The sequence below is a fragment of the Leptodactylus fuscus genome, chromosome 7 (genome assembly GCF_031893055.1).
Source record: "Leptodactylus fuscus isolate aLepFus1 chromosome 7, aLepFus1.hap2, whole genome shotgun sequence".
Classification (NCBI taxonomy): Eukaryota; Metazoa; Chordata; class Amphibia; order Anura; family Leptodactylidae; genus Leptodactylus; species Leptodactylus fuscus.
In genome coordinates this window covers 25,920,787-25,939,767 of record NC_134271.1, presented here as the reverse complement: position 1 = coordinate 25,939,767, position 18,981 = coordinate 25,920,787, and the positions used below count along the sequence as shown (strand labels likewise).

The 18,981-nt window shown below is 42.7% G+C and overlaps 1 protein-coding gene across 1 annotated transcript; it reads right to left on the bottom strand.

The window, feature by feature from the left end:
• Nucleotides 1–2,395: 2,395 nt before the first annotated feature.
• LOC142214438 (solute carrier family 22 member 6-B-like) lies at nt 2,396–16,078 on the bottom strand. Its single transcript, XM_075283384.1, has 10 exons — nt 15,788–16,078; nt 14,353–14,456; nt 13,544–13,698; nt 11,954–12,122; nt 10,870–10,990; nt 9,509–9,621; nt 8,094–8,308; nt 6,395–6,503; nt 3,257–3,460; nt 2,396–2,501 (listed from the first exon to the last, which is right to left on the bottom strand). Exons 1-10 carry the CDS (start codon nt 16,076–16,078, stop codon nt 2,396–2,398), a joined length of 1,587 nt encoding a protein of 528 aa, XP_075139485.1.
• Nucleotides 16,079–18,981: the final 2,903 nt, after the last annotated feature.

Sequence of the window (18,981 nt, the reverse complement as noted above, 5' to 3'; positions counted from 1 at the left end):
CACTTTGAAATTTTTAAAACAAATTTTATTATGAAAAGATGTGGAATGGATCAGAGGCATTTCTGACTGGAATCGGAAAAGAAATCTCTTTGGGGTACATGGCTGTCTTTCGCCATCTTATCAGTTCTTCTTGTTTCATCCACTTTTGTGACATTAACCCCCTTTCCTTCTGTAGTAAAGCAGTTGACAGCCCGAGATTCAAAGTCCAGGCTTTTCTTTGGTTCCTTTTTAGCAAATACGAAATGTGAAAGGACGGTGGCCCACACAACGGGAGCCGGCCGTAACTGCCCTACACAATATATTGGGATTGGTATTCTATGCCAAGTATATACTATGCCTAAAATATTTTCTAATTATAGTGTATATAGATTTCTAAGTGTTTCTACGTTCCAATCGTATTTCATTCTTGTCTTTATTAAACATTGACTACCATAATTTTTTTGCAGTATGAGATGGAGATATTGTATGGGGGCTTTTGGAGTTTGGGATCCAGGGCTTTTGTTTTATGGCACACTTCTGACTCTGTTCATACATACTGTATATTGGCAAGGATATGTTCATGGTGTGTGTAATGTGCCTATTTAAAGTGTGTATTGGGAAAGCTTATGTTAATCGGACCCATAAGCCCCCATTATATCAGTGTTTTCTATTTCAAGAATTTTATTGGGTTTTAACTAGAGATGAGCGAACAGTGAAATATTCCATATTCGATACTCGTTTCAAATAGCCCCTCAATATTCGACTATTCGAACGAATATCGAACCCCATTGTAGTCTATGGGGAAAAAAAGCTTTGTTTCAGGGGAAACCACTATTCGACTCAGAAGAGTCACCACGTCCACTATGACACCTCAGGAAATGATGACAACACCTCTGGAATGCAACTGGGACAGCAGGGGAAGCATGCCTGGGGGCAGTTAACACACCCAAGTCCCTGTATTACGCCACTAATAATGCGGGAGATGACTTTTTCCCATAGGAATGCATTGACCAGCGTTGATTGGCCTAATGCCATACAGTGTACAGCATTCGGCCAATCAATGCTGGTTCTGCCGGAGGAGGCAGAGTCTAAGATCGGTCCACAGCAGTCTCCATTGTGGTCCGATATCAGATGTAGCAGAGTTCAGCGCACAGCTCTGCTACATTTCAGATGTAACAGCGCTCAGCGCACAGCCAGCTCTGTGTTCAGCGCACAGTCAGCTCTGCTACATCTCAGATGTAGCAGAGTTGTGTGCTGAACTCTGCTACATCTGACATGTAGCAGAGTTGGCTGTGCGCCGAACTCTGCTACATCTGACATGTAGCAGAGCTGGCTGTGTGCTGAACACAGAGCCTGAGCTAAATGCGAGAGTAAGTTCAATGCAAACACATCGTGGCAGCGCACCATATGCTAGTCGGGATCGCTGGCAGCTTGCGGTATAGGGGTGCTGACTTTTTCCCATAGGAATGCATTGACCGTACTCTTGCATGTATCTTGGGCTGGCAAGGAAGGTATATAGAGCCCAGAAGAGCTGTTTGAATAAGATTCCCCCCTAAATAAAGCTAATTCCTAGCTAACCCTGCCAGTACATCTATCCCTGTCTCACAGTCACATAGTTCACAATCTCACCGAATCTGAAATCCACTAATATAAAGTGGAGGTCACCTGAATTAGCCAGCCAATTACTTTTTCCGATTTTTTTCAATGCCTACGTTTTCCTACTTCCTGTCCCACCTCTCCTGCACAGTTATTGGTGTAAAGAAAAGCGCCAGGGAAGGTGGGAGGGGATACAAATTTTTAGTGCGTTTGCCACGTGGTATTTGATTGGAATCGAATATCTCGAACAGCCTGATATTCGATCGAATACCAATTCGATCGAACGCCGTTTGCTCATCTCTAGTTTTAACTTCAAGGTATAGTACACGTTTGTAAAGTTACAAATTTATATAACCTACAATTTTTCCCAACTTGTGTAACCCATACACATATTTTGTAGCAAATTTTTTGAATAAGCATTAAAGGATGTCTATCACCTCCCTTAGCCCTTTAAACTACCACCATAGCAGCGTAGAAGCTGTGGCATGCTTGCAAATCATATCTCCATTATGTCCTTGTCCCGTGAATGACGAGAATTTTTTTAAATTCATTATGCAAATGATGTACCCAAGGCTCAGGGGTCATTCAACGTATTTACAGTGCTATGGGGGTAGCTTGAAGGAATTGGGGTTGGGTATTCTTGAGGAACCATGGACTCGGTTTCCTCATAAATCCATAGAATTTGTTGGAAAAACATTCTTAACAGATCAAACAATTATGTAATCTTTGGTTAATCGGTTAGGTGTAATTGTTTTTACTGCTTTCTGCTGTATATAGAGAGGTAGCGGTGTAAGACAAAAATGGCTTGGCTCTTTGGATGTCACACACGGTTTTCTAAAACGTGCGTTCTCTTGTGGGATATGACATCGGTCAGTTTGGTGCCATTTTTCAGTTCCTTCTTCTTTTTAGATGTTGCATTTTGGTCTCTGAAAGAAAAATGTTTGGTCTTGATAGTTTTTGGTTGTTTCTTGGTATAGTCATCACTAAATCTAGAAAGCTTTTACAGTTTTGATTTACTGTATACCAATTTATCAATTATACTACGAGATCTAAAAAATGACTTCTATATGCATTCACAAAACCCCTTAAAATCAGACAGCCATTATGATTGAATGCTGCCTGCATATTAGAGAATGTAAAGGTGTTGGGTGTTCAATTATTTGCTAAAGTCTATTCTTGGACAGTCTGCTAGACACTCCTCCCAAATCTAAGGTTTGCATGTGTTTGGTTATGGATTCTTAGATGTCAGTCTCTTCTCTCTTTCTTACTGCTTCTGTCTCTATATATCACACTGGGACTGTTGCTCTATAACAGTATGTGAGGCTTCAGTGACACATTTTTTTCTATTAACGTCTATGGGGATCATTTAAGTGTTATTCATACAGATTCCAGACTTCCTATATGATGATATTGTCCGGACCATACCACACAAGTGTTCTATGGTGGTGAGTGGACAAACTTCTATCACAGTTACTGCTGATGTTAGACCGCTCCTGTCACACAGTTATAATAAATGAGACCACAGCACGGCCTCCCTGACTGTATACATACACAGTTGGCCAACATTGAGACCCCTCCAGAAACAAGTATGAGCAAGCCCTTGGTTAATGAGGTTGTAAAGCTGGTCCTCTGCTCCCACCCCTACAAACACCTGGGGGCATTTTGTTCACTTTGTACGTACCTGGCTACTACCTCTTCCACGGTGTCCAGCAGTGGGGTGTTAAGGGTCTCAGGGAGCCACATAGCAGGCAATCCGAAAATTATAGGTACCGATCCAAAAAGAACCAAGGGAAGAAATGATGAATACACCTTGGTCATCAATGCTAGGGGTGCAACTATGGCACCTAATCTCATCATCATGTTGGTGAATCCTATTCCGGTTTGCCTGCAAGGATAAGATGGCATTTAAGAAGTAGGTCTTAAAATATGTTGAGAATGGAACACCAGTGCACTTTGCTCCATACACTTTAATGGGGCTACTTAGACTGTAATCTCTGACACAGCCCACAGTCCCATGAAATTGAATGGTGTGCCGGTCACCCAAGTGCACTGGTGTTCCATTCACAAGGAGGTCTTATGGAGACTTTTGGTCCCTTGTCCTCCTCATCACTCAGGGAACTAGCGATCTTGCCCTCAGCAATTGGACACTTATACTCTGTCCTGTGGATATAGGACAACCCCTTTCAAGCTATTCCAGTCTAATTGAAGGCAAATTCTTTGATAAGTCATCAATTGACGAAGGGTCTAACACCTGGGCTAAAGCCGATCAGTTATTTGAAGAGACTGCAGCATTCAGGTCCTGCAGCCTTTTCACCACTTACCTAGCACAACACCATAAATTTATATAGTGGCTCTGCTTGATATTGCAACTCATTCACTCACTTGAATGGGGCTGAGTTGCAAATAGGTCATGTGACCAAGGAACGGAAGCGATACTCAGGGCGCACTACGGTCTCTTGAAACAGCAGATCTGTCGAGGTCCGGGGTATTGGACCCTCACTGATCCTGAATTGATCAGTGAGGGTCCATTGTTATTTCCCACAATGCAGACACAACGTATTTCAGCTCACCATATCCATCTTGAAATTATTGGATCCCAGGAAGCTGACGCGCGTTTTGGCTTTGCAGCCTTCGTCAGGTACTGCGGAGTGAGTGCCTGTCCCGGCTTGTATACCTCCTATTTTGGCAACATGGGTAAGCCACAGTGCTATTAAACTTGTATATAATGGTATAGGATATATGTGAACCTATGTTGTTATAGTCACCAATGTGTGTATATCAATGCTATTACTTTAATGGATAGGAGACATATATTGGAACTCATGGTAACTTTAACCCCTTAGCGACCCTTGACGTAACTGTACGTCATGGGTCGCATGGGGATGTATGGAGCGAGCTCACACGCTGAGCTCGCTCCATACACGGCAGATGCCGGCTGTATAATACAGCCAGGACCTGCCACTAACAGCAGCGGTCGGTGCCCGAGCCGATCGCTGCTGTTAACCCTTTACACACTGCGGTCAAACGTGACCGCAGTGTGTAAACGGCGCCGGCGGCATGGGCGCCGCCATGTTTCGCCGATCGCCGCCCTCCTGAACGTCACAAGAGGGCGGTGATCGGTTGCTATGACAGCCGGAAGCCTATTGAAGGCTTCCAGGCTTGTCTCTGCACTAGATCTATTACAGGATGCCAGAGGCATCGTCTAATACAAGTGCTGCGATTCTGCTATTCACTGCAGTACTGTAGTATTGCAGTGAATAGTATGAGCGATCAGACTCCCTAGGTTTCAAGGTACCTAAGGGGTCTGATCATAAATGTAACAGAAGAAAAAAAAAAGTTTTTAAAAGTATTAAAAAAATAAAAAAAATATAAAAGTTCAAATCACCCCCCTTTCCCTAGATCAGCTATAAAAGTAATTAAAGAACATTAAACATAAACATATTAGGTATCCCTGCGCTCCAAAATGCCTGAACTATTAGAATATTAAAACATTTATCCCGTACTGCGAACGGCGTAGCGGCAAAAAAAATAAAAACAGCCAAAAAGCGTTTTTTTCAACACTTTGCCTCCTATAAAAAATTGAATAAAAAGTGATCAAACCATCGGATCTTTCCCCAAATGGTATCAATAGAAACGTCATCTTGTTCCGCATAAAAAGACACCACAACCAGCTCCATACATGGAAATATGAAAAAGTTACAGGTGTTAGAACATGATGACACAAATTTTTTTTTCTATTTTGCAAAGTTTATCATTTTTTTAAAAGTATCAAAAAATTTCAAATACTATATAAATTTGGTATCACCGCGTTTGTACTGACACGTAGAACACAGGTAACATGTCATTTGTACCAAACAGTGAATGCTGTAAAAATTAAACCCATAAGAAAATGGCGCAAATGCATTTTTTCTCCAATTGCGCCTCATTCTGAATTTTTTTCCAGCTTCCCAGTACATTGCACAGCATATTGAATGGTGCCATTACAAAGTACAATTTGTCCCGCAAACAATAAGCTATCATGTGACTCTGTGAACTGAAAAATGAAAAAGTTATGGCTCTTGAAATGTGAGGAGGGAAAAACGAAAATGCGAAACCAAAAAATGGCCTGGTCCTTAAGGGGTTAAACTTTTAGCATTTTCTTTGAGCTGTTGTGGCAATGTGTATAACTTAGTGGCCACTCATGATATATACCTCAGCGGCTATTGATACTACTGATATGTGTATATAATGTCTGCACACGGTGTATAAAGGACTCCAGTGCTGAAGTCCTTTCTGGCATTAGCTTAATCCATGTGCATTCCATTGTATGAAAATACTTAAAGGGACCACGTACCATCTGTTGCACTTCACTTTTACCCAGTCAGTTTGTATTTGTAGATTCTCCTTTCAATGTCCATCTTTTATATATATTATGTAATAAATAAAATTATGACAAGTTTATTGACCAAGACTGGATGTGTAATATATTCCTTTTATACTAAGTGTCATACTCACAATTGCTTTTCTTGTGGATATTTGATGTGTATGGTGAGGACACAGATTTCTTTAGGGTTTGGTATAGTCTAAAAGGAACCCATGCATTTACGCATATACTTTAGGTTGCTTATTTTTGGTTGGTTGTCTCTCTTTGTATTATGGAGTAGAGTATAGCCCTACCTCCTACTTGTCCCGTATTCACATTTGTAAATCTATTCTAAGAGATGTATCTGGTGTAGGGTCCCATCTGAATGAGGCCAGCCTGTTGAGGCAGGTACTGGGATTTTTACTGTTTGATCACATACGTATAACTAGGAACCTCTAATGTATATATGTAGTTTACCTGAGCTCAGTTGGATAAAGTTCAGCAGTATAAAGATAAGCGCAGACAATAGAAGACCCAAGAAAAGCCTTGGCCAGAATGGTGACAGACAACTGCAGCAGTATTAAATCTGAAATACAAAAAAAACCCAATAATTATACAACAAATGGTTACATTGGCGGCTAGCCAGTCAGAACGACCCTTGTTCAAAGACAATCCCCAATCCTGAAGATCATTTGATCATCAGCTGCTGAAATCCCAAATTCAGCCGATTATCAGTAAGTCCCATGCAGACCTTTACCACTTCCAAATGCCCTTTTATGATGACTATTTGTCTTAAGTAAACCTTTCAGGTGATTTCTCTTGCCCTGTCTGAGAGAAGGATGTGATGGATGAAGAGAAGCTGAGCTCTATGATACTTATGTTTTGAGTTGGAGCAAGAGTAAATTCGGCAGGACTCCTAAGAAATATAGTGAGAGTCCTGAGCACAAGTGATTGACCGTCTTCTGTGTACACACAGGGTTACCCCAGGTCCTTCAGTTACTACCTCCTCCACTGAGCACCATTCACTTGGAACAGAGTTAAGGGGGACGAGGAAAGTATCCAATCAATAAAGGGGGAAGCAGCACTACAGTGGGGCAATAGCTGAGGGAGAAGAGGGCAGCAAGTGGCCCGCAGTGGACATTGGCTTATCCAACATCCTACCGAGCTCATAAGGTATAGACTTGATTTAGACTTGTAGTGGCAATAGGAACGGTGATAGATATGGGGGGGGGGAATTTGTCGTATCACTAATGTCGTAAGATCCATTCTGGAGCATTATGGTTATACATCATGTGACAAAGGTGTTATATGTTTACCTATATGCTATACAGTGCAAAAAGGAGCGATCTCAATCTCATTGTATGCCAGGGATGCCACCTATGGGATTCTCAGCTCTCAAGGAAATAAAAGGGGTGCCGATCTGCTCCATATACTTCATTGGGGATGTGGCCTCACACAAGTGTAGCCATCTCTGGAGTGTGCTGTATGGAGCATGTAGCCAGGAATTGCTGGATGAGGAGTCAGTGGACTCTCACCTATGGGATTCTCATTTATAGCATACACTATGCCTATATCACATATGGCTAAGGTGGTATGGTGATGTGCTTTCAAATGAGTGAACTTTTATTCCAGTCCAACTCTGGTCCTAATTATATACAGTTTACCCAATGTTGAGCTCGAACAGTGTATATACAGTATACAGAGCAAAATCTACAGTATTTATACTAGCTAAGGGTTCATACATATGACCGCAGTCATGTGCAAGTCTATGGAAAACTGAACATTTGGTACATGGGTGGCATCTGTGTTCAGTCCGTTTCTCCCAAGTACCTTTAAGAATAGATTAGACCGATACGCAACAATAAACCAGAATAGCATCTGCTCCATATTTTATAGTTTTATAGCGTATATGGGGCCACAGAAATGAATGGGTATGTATATTATCCGTCTTGCAATTTGCAATTACAAATATATGGGAAAATATGATAGCATAGAACCCATAAAGTTATGGTATAGAGAAGGGAACAACCAAGTCATAACTGTATTTGTTTTTTTTCCACTTTGATTCTTGGTCATGTAAGACATTTCTGGAGACCTCACCAAGGTTATTCCAGTAAGATGTCCAGATTATACAGAACCAGAATCAGAAGAGTTACACAGGACAATGAGAACTTACCAGATGGAACTGCCAAACTGCACAGTATGAAGACTCCAGCAAACACAAGGAAAAACACAACTGCAAATCGCCTTCCCACGTAAGCAGCAATGACCGCACCAATGACTCTAAAAGGGAACTCCGAACAGCCAAAAATCACCTGTAGGAGGTACAAATTGATCCCAAACCGCTGGATATCCATTGCAAGAGCAAAGAAGCAGAAGCTGCTGGAGAACCTGTAGTGTCAATATGGAAATGAAGAAGAAATAGCGGAGTGTGACATTTTCTACTGTATCTTATACACACGGGTAAATCTACTAAACCTGTCTTAGTGTCAACTAGACTAGATAACCTAAGTGTTCCAGATTTGTTAGTGGCTGATGCTGGGTGATACATTTGGTGCATATATAGACTGTCGTCTATTTAGACCAGGGGTCCTCAAACTTTTTAAACAGTGGGCCGGAGGCAGAGCAGGTCGCACAGACATCGGGAGCGGTGCCCTCCAATAGGTAAAGTGAAGTGCGCTCCATGGCCTGGCCCGAGCTCCCCAGGAGCTTCATTATAAATGCACGCCTGCCGGCGTTGTCAGCGGGGCCAGACAGAAGTGCTTGGTGGGCCACATGTGGCCCGCGAGCCGCAGTTTGAGGACCCCTGATTTAGACTGTGCCACACGAGGTCTCATCTTAAGCCTTTATACCAGCAGGTAATGCATGGATCATGGGCTGTAGTTGCATCTATGATAATACTATTACCAAACATATATAAACTTTAAGTTTCCATAGATAAAGGAGAGGATCAAGTGGTTACCAGTAGGTCAGGGCTTCACTGACAGTATCTTTAACATCAAAGAAACCAAAAATAGCTTATATCTGGGGAAGCTTTGACAATATATAATGTGTAAAAAATATGCAAATCTATTCTCCAGGATGTAATTAGGAGAACAGTGCACTCTGTACGCCGCCCTCTAGAGGGCAGCATCCTTAACATCATGCATGACTCAGTTAAAAAGTCTAATATCATGATGCGGATTTAATTGCCAAATTAGTATTTCTATTCCAAAAGGAAGAGATTCTCAGCTATGGACAGCGCTGTTTCGGCCTATTCGACCTTCTCAGTGTAGCGTAGGGATAGTGATTTGGCAGAGTGAGAGACTATAGACCAGGGACTATAGACTAACGGAGCAGGAATGACTTGTAAGTCTCCGTACTGCCTATGTAGGCACACACTCTCCCTGCCTACTGTCAAAGTTGTAACTTGTACCTTCTGTGCCTAAATGTAAAATCATTTCAAGTCAGAGGAGAGCCGTCCTGTGGACACGTACCCCCCTCCCTACCAGCTGCCTTATAAACCATATTTATTACCAGCATTAATTGGGGATTTACTTTTGGGTAAATTGGAAACCATATACTGTATGTAATAAGAATAAGATGGATCACCATGACATTGAGAGGCTGATGGTTAATTTTCGCATTGCTGGAGTGCGAAAAAGTTCAAGGGGTGTCTGTCTGGACAATGCTTTTGAGTTTTGTGCATCCTGCTGGGTCAACATCTGTAAATAGAAATGAAGAAAAGGACAATCAGCAATGAAAAACACAATATACTGACTGCTACTGCTATTAATACAGACCATACAACACAAATAGGAGAGGTTTTTATAAATATTTTATTCAAGTGTACGCCATATGCCGCCTTATAGTGCAAGTAGGCTATAGTAGCCACCTTTTTGCTTTGATTCCTGCTTTGCACAATCTTGGCATTCTCTTGATGAGCTTCAAGAGGTAGTCACCGGAAATGGTCTTCCAACAGTCTTCAAGGAGTTCCCAGAGATGCTTAGCACTTGTTGGCCCTTTTGCCTTCACTCTGCGGTCCAGCTCACCCCAAACCATCTTGATTGGGTTCAGGTCTGGTGTCAACACAACTGATGATCCCAACCCCATTTATAAGGCAAGAAATCACACTTATTAAACATGACAGGGCACACCTGTGAAGTGAAAACCATTTCAGGTGACATCATATAACCTTTCCAGAGAGATGGATCTAAATACCCTAGGTAAGGCAAAGTAGCCTGTTGGAGCCCCCTGAACCTTGTTCCTTCTGCCTCCCGCCCCTCTTTACAAAAGGAGTCAAGAAGGTGCACAGGAGTGTGCCTGATCTATTGAAGGGAGTCTGTCACCAGCGTGATGCATGTTAAGCCAGCCACGCAGTTAGGTCAGGCTCACCTAAATGTAAGAGTAAGTTCACACAGGCTTTTTTGGACCGGAACCTGAGGTGGCCTCTGTCTCAGGTAGCTGCAACTGAATGCCGGTACACTGCACCGGCATCCAGTCACGCACTCCGCTCCGGGTTAGGCCCAAAAAATGGAGGGAGTTTCTTCAGGCTAAATTGCGAGGCGAAACGGCCTGAAGAATGAGCATCTCGCTTCTTTTTCCGGGAGCCGGAATAAGCCAGCTCCTGGAAAAAACACCTGACCAGCGCCATCTTTTTGGTCAGGATTTTGAGGCAAATATGGCCTCAAAATCCTGACCAAAAAACTGTGTGAACTTACCCTAATACATTTTTTCCCCATTAAAATTCACTCGTCCGCTACCAACTCTCCTGGAAGGTCCAGGAGGCTCCCAAAAAATCCAGATCTCCCAGAGGTAACAGTAACTATACAGGTGATTTGGACACTTTGTCCAAAAAGGGGTGTGCCTAGCACATTTATTGCCCAAAGGGGCTGGAATGATATTCAAAATTGGGCATGGCGATGCCCCAAAAAACCCAACCCAGAATTTAGGATGCAAACATTTTACCCTACCTCAAGAGTGACAAACGTTCCATTTTTTTCCCCATTGATCCTTGCTGCCCGATTCAGGTTCTGCAGGGCTTGGTGTGAACGTTTCCTGAGTGCCAGCCACCGGTATGATTCTGGGACCCACCTGTTTTTGCAGAATGATACGGATGTGGTTGGTTGAATATATTAATAACAAAAAACAACATGATGGATGGAGTTTATCATATTCATGTGATGTTGGGCTAGCCCTGTGCTCCCGCTGCTGATTGACAGTTTTCTCTCCATTAAAGTATATAGGGAGAAAGCTGCCAAACAGCAGGAGGTCGTTTTAAAGGTGTTGGAGTGTGTAAATCAGGAATATGATGGACTCCTTAAAGGCAATGTAGCTAAACTGTAGTCTCATATCAAAGGCTGTCCTGATGAAGTTAAGCTAACAGTCATGCAATAAGCACATAGGAAAGAAAAAGCTGATAAGCATGCCCTATAGTTACCAACTGACATATAATTTCTGACCTTACACTTGGACACTTATAATCCAGTCCCTTATTCCTGGGTTCAATGGTGAATCAAAAATAGAAAATAAATTCAATAGGGTGTATGTACGTGAAGTATAATAGCACAATTGGAGTTGGGTGGATATATAGGATTATATCTGCATGGTATTGATCTGAGTACAGCAGTTCATTACTTTTTACCCTATATGTGGCTCTTTATTGCACCTACTATTTGCAAAATACAATACGTCTCCTACTGGTCACCGGCCATTTTTTCTGCTAAGCCCCCAATTGATGCATTAGTTTAGCTGTATGCTATACGGTCAATGCGTTGATCTAGTCCATTGATCCACATGGACTGAGTACAGATTGAGTGCGGATCTGGGGTTGCAGTTATAGCACCTAGGGTTGCTGACACACACTAGTTGTTTCTATTGAACGCTTTTTTTAAAGCAATTATCTTATTTTTTAATTATTATTAATAAAAGTTACATTTTAATGTACACTAAATCCCCTATTTTTGCACCTTGGGTTCAATGGTGGCCACAGCTCCAGCGGGACTGTTGGCATGTGTGATATGATTGTCCACATACTTCCATAAAGCCATTACATACCATGTCAGAATGTGGAATATGAAGTAGGGCAAGGAGAGCGCCAGCTGCAGCCAGCGCCAGTCTGTTATGACATAGGCCACTCCTGGCATGATGGCTTGTCCTAAGGTTAGACAGATTCCTTGTATAACTGACACAGTTGGACGATATTTCTTAGGAGTCCATTCCTGACCTGTAAGGGACGAGAATATTATATATCATATTATGGTTTGTGCATAAAACCTAGGACACTCCACTTCATGGCACCCATCTCACTTTCCATCCTGTGTATGGCATTGGTAGGGTTACCAACCCGGCCGATTAGCTGGATTAGATTTCAGTGCAGGGTCATGGCCCCACAAAAGGATACCAGTCCCAATACCAATACCAGTCTTGATAAATCCCCCATCTCCCATTATTACGTTTTTGAGACAGTTATAAATGCTATGTTAAGCCTCTAAAACAATTCCATAATTTATAAGTTAGAACATTACTTGGTTAAGACTTCAAGCTCCACTAGTCTGGTTCCTTTAGGCTTGGTTCTCACAGAGGAATTTGAGGTGGTTTTCCATCTCAAATTCCTACCCAAATACCGGCCCTGTGGAACCACCACGTGTTTTCTCACAGATTGGCCTTGGGAACAAAGCTCGCACTACGGGATCCACAAATGAGCCTTGAAATCTGGGGCAAGATTGAGTAGGAGTGTCCTGAAAAATGTGGTGTCCGTCACTGCCTCCCAGTCACAGATTCCAGACAGAATTTGGAGCTGATTTTGAGTTAAAATCAGCCTGAAAATCAGTTTCAAATTCCTCTATGTGAATAACCCCTTGAAGGGAAAATTGGATCAAAAAATGTACTCCCAAAATAGAAATGTATTCAACAATAAATTGTCTGCCTTTTGTTAGACTCGGAATGGGGTTGCAGCTAAAAGGGTTGCTGCGCCAGCAATTGCGACAGGGCCCTGGACTCTTAGGGGACCCCTTACGTCACTCTGGCACATAAAATATACCATTATTCTAAATGGAACACTGTAGGTAGTGACTCAATGACATACTTTGCACTAAGACCCAGCAGCTTCACATTATGCCGGTCAGGAACTGGTGGTGGTGCAAAGGAAAACTGGAGCAACCAACCACATTGTCTGCCATTGTCCTTAGCACTTAATGAAATGTAAGCTGGACTGTAAGGCTATGTTCACATGGAATCCGCTCTCAAATCCGTGGAAGATTCCATCTAGATTCTGCCTCCGATTGCTTTCACTGGAAGGCAGAGATCGCAACAGGACACGGAAAAAAAATCTGCATCCTGCTTGATTTTGCTGCGGCTCAGCAAGACCCATTCATCTTGGCCTAATTAGCAGAAGATAGCCGCAACGAAATAATGCAATGCCTCTACACTTCGTTGCGGCAATCCCCTGGCTAAATACAGCGGCAGAAAATGAAGAGGAATTTCTCTTTTTCCGCCATTGGACCTAGCCTAACTGGTTCATATGAGCAACTGCTCCAGTTTTCCACTGCAGTCCATAGAGTAGTAGAACACCAGGAGACTCATTGGGCGAGATGATGAGGGCCACAATTTGTCTCTTAAGTTTTGAGAATGTTAATGGTGACTCACTCAGACTAAGGTCATTAATGACGAGGCCACAAATCCCCATGCCAGTCATGAAGCGGAAGAAACAATAGGCAGAGAAATTTGGAGAGAAGGCAGCACCAGTTCCCATCAATGTTATCTGCAACAGACACCACAGGAGCACTGCCCGTCGCCCGAGCCTGCAACGTATGAAAAGTCCGGAGGTTTTATTTTATATTACAATGTGAATTTCTACAAACTTAAAACCGTTCTATAGAGAGTATTTGTCCTTTACAGCCTGGAGTCACAGCATGTGACTAACTGTGGGATCAATGTGGTGGTTTATAAAAAATTGAATAGTATGTCATATACAGTACCAAAAAGAGTTAAGTTTATTTTTGGTATGACGGACTGATGGAGGAGATCTAGAAATGATATAACCCCCGATCTCATCATTATCCAGTCTGTCTGGGTTTACTTGGAGATAGAAGAATTGGAGCAAACCTACATCCATAGAAAATCTTTGCTTGGTTCTCCAAAATGACGGGAACAACCTCCCTGCTGAGTTCCTTCAAAATGAGTCTGCAAGTGTATTGAAGAATTGATGGAAGGCAAAGGGCAAAGGTCACACCAAATATTTAAGGGTATTTAGATGTTTCTCCACTTCATTAATTGACAAACTATTAACCCTTTTATTTCTGAAAGCGTTCTTACTTGGCAGCATTTTTTCCTCACCTGCCTAAACCTTTTGCATAGTACGGTATATTATACAATATATTGGTATAACTTTAATAGTAACAGTTCTATTGAGTAACGCTATACCGTGGCGGTCATCAGGGTCATGCCCATCTCACCTGTCTGCAAGTGGTCCAAATACCACTGCACCCGCCAATACTCCTGCCATATAGATGGACTGTGCCAGTTCCTTCATCCATTCTCGTTCACAAACCAAATCCCACTGTTTAAGAAAAAAAAAACAGAGCAAAGATTCTTAGTATTGGATGAATGTTACATAATTTTAAGTCAAATGTGGAATTTTTAGTAAATTTATCCCTATTGAAATGTAATATTTGTCACTTGAGTGTTTTTTTTTTTTTGGGGGGGGGTTCGTTTTGTTTTTCCCCCATTTCCGTCAGGTGTACTGGAATATTATTACATATTGTGGGAGATTTACTAAACTAAATGAGATTATGGGGGAATTTATAAGCCATCTACGCCGGTTTTCTGGCATAGATTTGGGATAATGTGATGTATCCTGGTCACAAGGCCCTTTTTTGTGCCAATGATGTCACATCCCCTGTTCTGCACTCGCTTGCCATTTTCTGTGAATGTGGGCAGAGTGGGATAGAGACCAGGGCAGGTCAGAATGGGGATACCTTGGCCTGACATTTATTATATATCAAATGGTGTCAGATATACAAAAAACTAGGCCATTTCCTGACTGGTGTACTTTTCTGGTGCAGAGGCACACTATGCCCTCACTAACCTCTCTCACATTACTCCCCCTTCCTCCTTCTCTCCTCCTTCTTCCTCTCTGCTCCTCCTTCCTCTTTGCTCCTCCTTCCTCTCTCCCTCCCTCCCCATACATCCACTCCCTGTCTCTCTAGCTATGTCATCCTTCCCTACCTGCTCATCCCCATATTATATACTTACCCTCAGCGCATCTTCCAGCGAGACGGCTCCTCCTCCTGTACTGATTCTGTCTATGCACGCTCTTCGCCATCACTGCTCTGTTCTCTGCAGCGATGATCCACCTCTAGGAGGATTCAGGTAAATTATCAGCAGCAGTGCGCACAGCGCTTAGAGAAGGGCACGCACAGAATCAATACAGGAGGAGGAGCCATCTCACTTGAAGTATGAGGGTAAGTATAATGAGGTGGATGGGGGGAGGGGAGTAGGAGTGACAAACCATTTCCGGAAATGGGGAAATCATCACCGGATAATCAGAAAATGCCCCTGGGGTGGTCACATGACTTCCCCGGGGATATGGTTGACTATATTTTTTTGATTAGTGTAGGGATTTCCAGTAACTATTGTTTAAATTAGAGTAGGGATTTCCAGTTATCCCGGACAACCACTTTAAGGCCCCCTCTTAATTTGGTTGTCAAGGGGTTTTTATACCACAACCTTTTTTGTGCTAGGACATGACCAAACTTCCTAGGACTGGTTCAGCTACTTGTGGTAGTTGCGCCCCCTATATTTATGCCACTGTATGACACCCATATCCATATTGGATTCCTGCCCATGAATTCCAATCATATAAGTGTGATCATTCCATGGATGACTTACCTCACTGATAATGGTAGATGTATATAGACTCAAGTCAAATATCCTCTCGCCTTGCTTGCACGGTTCTGTATCATTCGATAGCAGTGAAATATAACGGGTGCATGAATCTTTTGGTAAATAAGTTTCCAGTGTAAGGTTAGATTGGCAATGAAATGGCGGCACTGCGGCTGTGAAGATTTGCATGAGGTTATGTGTGCCAACAAGTAAGAGTGGAGCCGATAGAATGGACACTGTAATAGACTGAAAGGGAGAAAACAGGGTGTCCTTCTCCAGAGCGTCCTGCAGTGCCATGACTGACGATATCGAGCAGATTATTAGTCTGGAGGACAATAAGGTGTTTCTTTACTTGGTGTAGATCTTTAGAGATTGTTCTCAAATGGATATTGGTTTCTTCCAAAGTCTTGAAAAGCTTGTTATAATGCAGACTGGCTTCTTAAGTCATTGAGACTGTATTCTAGAGGATTAATAGACTACCGAAGAACAAAAAGATTGACCTTTGATGTAAGTAACTTTTCCAATGCTGTTGACAGGGCTTCGGAAAGGAGATCAACTTCCAACGATGGAAACTTCCAGGAGACACTGCTACAGTAAAGATTTCTAAGTAAAGTTTCTGATATATAAAACAAATGATTTCAAACAATGGGACCTGGAAGTCGTTCGATGAGACCAAAGCCCACCAAATATTTGCAATTTATATGTATATAACAAAAAAACTTACATGGTCAAAGTTCACGAAATAAGCCTAAGCTGAAATGCTGGTGACTTCCGAAGAAAGTGGAGGACTTCCCAAAAATGAAGACGCCCTACGTGTATGGAAGTGATTTCTGAAGTTAAAGTATTCCGTGACGATATAAGGGTAAGTAGGTAGCTGGAAATTGAGAAACTGGTTGAGTAAATCAGACTGTGAACTATCCAAGACAATAAGCATGACTTAGCATCTAGTTATACATGTTAAATATTCACATATCTCTGTGAAAGGAAGCCTGACCGTGTTTATTTAACTGAGAACTCAAGAGAAAGATACAAAGTCAAAATGATGAAAAATCACACAATCTTTATTCCTTCCTTTTCTGAAAATCCTAGCCATCCCTTCTTACATTTATTAAATCCCTCCCAAAACACATTTTATTATGAGCATCTGTGTCATGAGCGCACAGTCTGATCACCACAGTTTGCACACCTATAGACAGGTCAGTCTATAGGTGTGTGATCTACAATATGTCGTCAGCTCTCAAAACCCTCCTGGGAGGTCTCAATATACTCTCCTCCTCAACAAGCTATGTTCTCCTTCATCCCTGTATGCCCATGTATAGCAAGCTTCTGAAAATGTCTGCCCTAAAAGACCAAGAATGCAGTGATATAATATGTGGGTCCATACAACTTTTAGCTGCAGTCATAAATCTCCTCTGTGTGTGAGTGTTGTGTGCAGAAATTCCAGTGTATTTCCATGACATGCAGCTTCCCACATCCCTTCCCTCCCACCTGCATGTACAACCTGACTGTGAGAAACCTATCAGAGGCAGGGGACACAGGCTGAAGCTGCATCATATAGGAAACACTGACTGTATAGACTAAACTATAGTTCACCCAATAATATCTCCCTCTAAAATAACGAGACAGACACAGGATATTAAATTCAAAGTGAATGGGGTTGGCCACAGCTTTATTTAAAATTTCCATAACACGTCATCTCCTTAACTGATGACGTCATCAAACGCTGATGTCATAACAGAACCAAGTGGTGATGTCATAACATCAGAAATGATGCGATATGCCTTGCAGGACTCCCTGCGGGCAAGTCCGTCATCATCTCCATTTCAGTGCCCTGAACCTGAACCCACCAGGAACTCGGTAACCGAACTTACCGGGCACACCGGACCATCAACGGCCTGCAAAGGTACCCACGTTTCTCTACCCCACTGATCCATTTTAGAACGACGGATTTGCAAGCGCAGCGCGCCATTAGCCAAGACCACGTCATCCACTCTAAGACCACCCCACTTACGTTTTGACAGAGAAAGAGAAGCTTCCCAACCCTAAGAGCACTGAAAAAGGCCAACGAAAAAGCTGTAGAAAAAACTATGGCCTCATAGAGGTCACCGACAACAAACGCTTAAGCAAATCATAAGAAACAGGGCCGCGGGAGTCAACGGAGACGCCATCACGAGAGCAGCCTTTTAGAGCTTGACGAAAAATATTTTCTCAACCCCAGATCTGAAAATGAAAATTTATACCCGAAAAAAGCCATCGCACCGCAGTGACACCGGAGTCCCGCAAAAAATAAGATAAGATAATCCTTTAATAGTGCCACAATGGGGAAATTTCAGCATGTTACAGCAGCCTAGTAATACAGATACAGGATAATACACAGTAATATAATACAGACGTAGACACACATAAGCTGAGAAGAGAAGATATACTAGGAGTCCATAGCAGCTAAGGAACAGGAGAAGAAAGAAGCAAGACTTCATAGTTATATTCATTCAGTTTTCTGTGTGGAGGGATCTTCGCTTGGTCTGATGTAGATTATACAGCCTGATCATGGTTGGAAGGAAGGACTTGCGATAGCTCCTTCTCACACTTGGGGTGAAGCAGAAGACAGTCACTTACAGTGCTGCTAAGTGCCATCAAGGTCTCATACATGGGGTGGGATTTGTTCTCTCTCATGGAGGTCACTACAGACAGTATCCTTCTGTCACCCACCACCTGTACTGGGTCCAGGGGGCTCCCCAGGACAGAGCTGGCCCTTCTGATCAGCCTGTCGAGTCTATTTCTGTCCCTGGTTGATATACTGCTCCCCCAACAGGCCACACCGAAAAAGATGGCTGAAGCAACCACAGAGTTGAAAAAGGCCCTAAGAAGTGGCCCCTGGACTCCGAAGGCCCTCAGCAGTGATACTGCCATACGATCTTGTGCACAACCCACATCATCCCCCTGTTGTATCATGGAAGACCACTCATCCCGCGCCTTACCGTAACCCAGCCATGTGGATGGAGCAACCGACTTCTGAACGAGACATTATTCGTTTATCACTAAACCCCATAGGAACTGCGGACAAGGAAGGCCCATTTGAAACGCATCCGGGAGCAGCTCCCGAAAAACCTGAAAATGAGAGCAAGAGAGGATCAGCTACAGAATTCTCCACACCTGGAACATGACGGGCCCAAAACCAGATGTTGAACTCGAGGCAACGT

Coding starts and splice junctions, on each gene's coding strand:
- LOC142214438 (XM_075283384.1), bottom strand. CDS start 16,078: ATGGCACTGCAGGACGCTCTGGAGAAGGACACCCTGTTTTCTCCCTTT. Junction 13,699..14,352: donor TTTGGACCACTTGCAGACAG/GTGAGATGGGCA, acceptor CATACGTTGCAG/GCTCGGGCGACGGGCAGTGC. Junction 6,504..8,093: donor CAGTTTGGCAGTTCCATCTG/GTAAGTTCTCAT, acceptor TTTGTATTTCAG/ATTTAATACTGCTGCAGTTG.